We start from the raw sequence: 5,426 nt of genomic DNA, 5'->3' as shown, positions 1-5,426 counted from the left end.
TGGGTTCGGATCCCATATAGGGATGGCCGGTTAGTTCACTGGGTGAGCGTGGTGCTGACAACCCCAAGTCAAGGGTTAGGATCCCTTTACCGGTCATCTTTAAAAAAAAAAAAAGAAGAAGAAGTATGGAGTTTGAGGGTGGTTAAAAATGCAGATTGCTTGGCACCATTGCAGACCTGAATCAGAATCTAGGGGGGATGGGGAGGTCCAGAATCTACATACACTCCATTGGAGGATTTTCAAGGCTGCTGTTGCTGTGCTGGGCTTTTGCTTTATATGTGAGAAAGATTTGATAGGTGGGTTCTACATTGAAGTGTAATTGGTTGAGCTGTTTCTATGGTTAGTCTAAACTTCATCTGATAGGTTGATGCCAGGAGTAGGAATCCATGAAATTCTTAGTGAGTTGAAATTACTGAAATTTCGACTAGTAAAATCGTGTTACTTAAAACTGTATTTTCTGCTTTAAGAGCTGATTTTCTTCAGTTCCCATTTCATTTATTACTAAATACAGAAATATTACTAAGATTCCCAAGCATTGACACAAAGCTGCTAATTTTGTTTTCTAGTTACAGTTAGTTAGCAAGACTATGCTTAAAGAACACAATACTGTACTTGAAAGTCCAGCATTTTTTAGCTTAAATGCAATATAATTTGAGATTGCTAAACAGTCTGGGTAAAAGACGCTTGTCTTTAAAATTATCCATGTGTAAACTGCCATTGTTGCTCTTAATAAGTTAAATATTTATCATGAAGTGTAGTTAGTATTACTTTTGAGCAGCAGAATGTTCACCTCTGCTGCCTGTAATTCTCTTGGCATTAAATAGTTCTGATCTTTATTGGAAAGAGTAATCTTTGTTACAAGTTTTTTGTTTTGTATTCACCTTTTTTATGCATACATTTTAGTTCTCTTAAACAAATGGGAGAATTTGCTAATAGAAATGGGGTAGTAGAAGTAGCAATTGAATTAGAATTCCAAAAGTCACTTTATTTTTGGCTTTAGAATTACATAATTTACAACTATTCTAATACAACTAAAAGAAGGGAGGTAGCCCAGTGAGAGTGGTAGAGAAGTTGGTCTGAGTTTGCCATAAATAATTGAGAATTGCCTCTCTTAAAATTTAGTCTTTGCCTTTAATGTCTGAGTTTGAATTAAAGTATTTTAGTGTTAAAAATGGACAGTGCTTTGAAATGATGGAAGAATCAATCATTAAGTATAATCAAAATGTTGAGGTTTTAACATTTTCTTCTAGTTGTAAGGTATTCTTCTGCTATTATATCTTAATTATATTCTTTGGGTCATAAATTAATGTAGCAGTGTTTAATTCCCTCTACAGTCTTAATATTTAAGGGATTTGGGGGCATTAGTAAACGAATTGGAAATACATGGGTCATGATCAAACCCCTTCTGAGTATTGAATCTTCTCCAAGAGCTGATCAGACACAACCCTTAGAAACCAATTAGTCAGGTTTTAAGACATCAGTGAGAGCCCCAGCTGCCTGCCACGTGTCACATTTGAGTAGTCCAAGGTGAGCTAGTAGACAGTACCACTCTAAATGGTCTCAGAACCGTGGCACCTGTTGGCTTGTTCACATAGCAGTTTGTAGTGCTACATTTCACAAAAGCATTTTAGATTTGCGTGATCCTGAGGAGCCTGGTTAAGAAAAACTGGTTTCTTTTTTTGGCAGCTGATCAGTATGGGGATCTGAACTCATGACTTTAGTGTTAATAAGGCTGCCGCCTAACCAGCTGAGCTAACTGGCCAGCCTCCTAGAAACTGTTTCTTTTCTGAGGAACTTCAGTTCTAGTATCTGATGTGCATTGTGAGTCTCTAAGAGGAGGCCACGATATACTATGTTTTCCAGCTTTTGCCCACTTCTAGAATATCCGCAGAATGAATCCCTGAATATTAAGGACTTTTGCTTTTCGTACCTTTGGAATAGGTGAGAGATGAGGGACTAATTGCATAGAATAGAGATTTTTTAATTAGGGTTAGATGTAAAAACAAAGTATCAAATATTGAACATCCACTTGAGGGCAAAGCACTGAGTATAAAGTGAGATCTCTATTATTAAGTAACTTGACGACATTAATAGATGGCTCATTACAAGGTTAGTGTGGGTGCCAGGGAATTAGGAGATCCAGCTTACCTGTACTGGGAACAGGGGCAAGACGAGTGCTTACTGTCTCCTCCGTTGTATAGTCTTGAGCCAGGCCTTAAAAGGTAGGAAAATAAGACTTCATTCTTGAGATTGGTTGGTTAGCTCAGTTGGTTAGAGCGTAGTCTGTGGTTCAGATCTCCATCCTGGCCAGCTGCAAAAAAACAAAACAAAAAAACTTAGTCCTTAAAGTTCTTAATGACAAGTAAAGAAAGACATGTAGGGATAGTAAAATTTGGATGAAAGAAATCTTTATGGAAAAGTAGTGATAAAGGGTAAGAAGGATAAAGGTATAAGTGTGAATAAAATATTTTTTTCATAAAGCGAAATAATGTAACTGTTTGAATTAGTTGTTGCTATGTTAATGCTTTCAAAGGTAGAATCTCAATAGTTTTATTGCCAAATAAAATATTTTTGCAAAACAAATCTATGGATGCCATCTATCTTGTGTATAATGTAGCTTTATGGGGCTTAAATTGCTCCAAGTTATTGGTGTGTGTTTTAGTTTTATCATTACCTAAAGATTCTAAAATGGAAATAACTTTTTAAGACGAAAACAACTATAAAAGTTTTTTTTTCCTAAATATAAGACAACTGTAAAGTGTACTAACAATTTGAGTCATGAGTTAAGTGGAAGCTCTCCCCTTTCCTCTTCACATACCAGGTGTCAATAAATGATTCATACAGCTAGCATTTTTTGGTGGTAGGAGGGATAAGAACATACCTTGAAAGAGTCTCACAGTCAAATGGGAAAAACCAGAGGGGTCGCTGTTAGTACTAGAGGGCAGCAGATGCCATTACAGATTCAGGTTCGTAGAGGAAGTTACTTAGTAGGGGACAAGGGCACATCTATGCATAATAGAGATCAAAGTGTGTAAATAAGAGACTAATCTGTGATGTGTTCTGGGACCTCCAAGTACTCCTGTGATAAAACTGAGGTGTAGAGGGGACGTAGATGAGGATCACATGATGGAAACCAGTTGTGAGCTATGTTGCACTACTTGGCAAGGACAGGACAAGTTCAAATATTGGAGTGTGCAGTTCAGAACGAGGAGGAGCCTGGGCTGGAGATGATTCCATTTATCTTTGTAAGGATGAGACTGTTAATTTAAATTGGATTTCTTGCTTTATTTAAGACATTTCAGTTTACTGGAAATCACATAGTAACACTAGAAAAATTAAAGTTTCCTAGTAATAATTTGACTTGTGCAGTTTGATTTAGAGTTGAGCTTTTGACTTTTCATAAACTACCTTTTGAGCTTTGTCTCACAAGTTTTAAAATGTAAGCATTTGGTAAAATAGCATCTTGTGGAGTAGGTTTATAAAGGATTCAACCCCCCCATTGATTTAATTATATGTGTGTCTTAACTGTTGGAAATAATATCACTAATAATTTTTTCTTCATTCCTCTGGCAGGAGGCAAGTGAGGCCTATCTGGTTGGCCTTTTCGAAGACACCAACCTGTGTGCTATCCATGCCAAACGTGTAACAATTATGCCAAAAGACATCCAGCTAGCACGCCGCATACGTGGAGAACGTGCTTAAGAATCCACTATGATGGGAAACATTTCATTCTCAAAAAAAAAAAAATTTCTCTTCTTCCTGTTATTGGTAGTTCTGAACATTAGATATTTTTTTTCCATGGGGTCAAAAGGTACCTAAGTATATGGTTGCAAGTGGAAAAATAGGGGACAGAAATCAAGTATTGGCAGTTTTTCCATTTTCATTTGTGTGTGAATTTTTAATATAAATGCGGGGACGTAAAGTATTAATGCAAGTCAAAATGTTTCAGTGAACAAGTTTCAGCAGTTCAACTTTATAACAATTATAAATAAACCTGTTAAATTTTTCTGGACAATGCCAGCATTTGGATTTTTTTAAAATAAGTAAATTTCTTATTGATGGCAACTAAATGGCGTTTGTAGCGTTTTTATCATACAGTAGGTTCCATCCATTCACTATACTTTTCTAACTGAGTTGTCCTATATGCAAGTACATATTTTCAATGTTGTCTCTCTTCTGTGCTGTTCCTTTAAGTTTGCTATTAAAATACATTAAACTATACCTGCTTTTGGTCTTTATTATCAACCCTACCCGTACAGTTAATTCACTTGAAGTTTTCATATTTGAAGTAATTTTAGTGTAAGTGCTTTGTTACCTTTTATCTGAGACATAAGACCATTGGGAGATACTTTCCCTTAAAGTATAAGCGTGGTGTAGAAAGGAGACAAGCTACTGGATTTGGCTTTGGATTTATTTCTTCTCTTCTTTTTTTTGGTGGCTGGTACGAGGATCTGAAAACCCTTTGACTTTGATGTTATAACACCATGCTCCAACCAACTAAGCCAGCTGGCCAACCTATTGGCTTTATTTCTGATTTTTAAAAACTTGCAGATAGTAAATCTGTTTGGCAAAACCAGATCATAACTCTTTGGATCTGTTGTGTTCTGAACTAATAATTCTCAAGCCTAGCTAGTCAACAATTTCACCTGGAAATACTTAAACCTGTGTAAGTAGTGAAATTATATTCATAATGTACTACATCATTAAACTTTAGATGTTTAATGGTAGCTTAAATGAAAACGTCGTCTTCACCTCAAAAATTAGTGCAATGGAGGTCTGGCTGTTTTACGATGCTGTGTATTTGTTACCCCTGAAGTTAGTCAAGCACTAATTCTTAACCCTGTTCTAATTAGCATTGGAGTGACTAATGTGAAATGAGGAATAATGAATCTTTTTAAGACCTATATAACACATCCCTAATGTACTAACATTAGTTGTAATGTTTGAAACAATCCTGAAAATGTGAAATGTTAACTAATCAGTGGGCTTAAGGCTACAGTAGGCTTGCATTCTTATTGGTCTTAAACGTTTAGCAGTAACTTCCATCTTTAGATCATAGGTGATTACAAAATTCTTTAATGGGACAATTAGTTATTTTTTAGAGCCTGATTGTAATTTTTTTTTTTTTTTTTTAAAGATGACCAGTAAGGGGATCTTTAACCCTTGACTTGGTGTTGTCAGCACCACGTTCTCCCAAGTGAGCTAACCGGCCATCCCTGTATCCGAACCCGTGGCCTTGGTGTTATCAGCACCACACTCTCCCGAGTGAGCCATGGGCTGGCTTGATTGTAATTTCTTAACCTGGCATAGTTTTTTGTGACCCTTTGCATATGCTTCTACAGGCACGCAGTGGCATTACTTGGATTACTAGTCAAGAGCATCTGTTTTATTCATTGCTTGGTATTTTCTCTATACAGGCTACTAAA

The 5,426-nt window shown here is 36.3% G+C and overlaps 1 protein-coding gene across 2 annotated transcripts in view; it reads left to right on the top strand.

Annotated features, from left to right (window-relative positions):
- Positions 1-4,219, top strand: part of H3F3A (H3 histone, family 3A) — an 11,432-nt gene extending 7,213 nt beyond the window's left edge. The window contains exon 4 of one of the 2 annotated variants that reach the window (XM_008580794.1): positions 3,574-4,219. In XM_008580794.1, the coding sequence (XP_008579016.1) occupies positions 3,574-3,702 (129 nt within the window). In that variant the 3' untranslated portion in view covers positions 3,703-4,219. The remainder of the gene's footprint in view (positions 1-3,573) is intronic. The other variant, XM_008580795.1, reaches the window with a different exon arrangement.
- The last annotated feature ends 1,207 nt before the right edge of the window (positions 4,220-5,426 follow it).

This window comes from Galeopterus variegatus, unplaced genomic scaffold (assembly GCF_000696425.1).
Source record: "Galeopterus variegatus unplaced genomic scaffold, G_variegatus-3.0.2 Scaffold2162, whole genome shotgun sequence".
In the NCBI taxonomy this organism is placed as follows: domain Eukaryota; kingdom Metazoa; phylum Chordata; class Mammalia; order Dermoptera; family Cynocephalidae; genus Galeopterus; species Galeopterus variegatus.
Note: the sequence above shows the minus strand (reverse complement) of the source record. Positions and strands in the feature narration are given on the sequence as shown.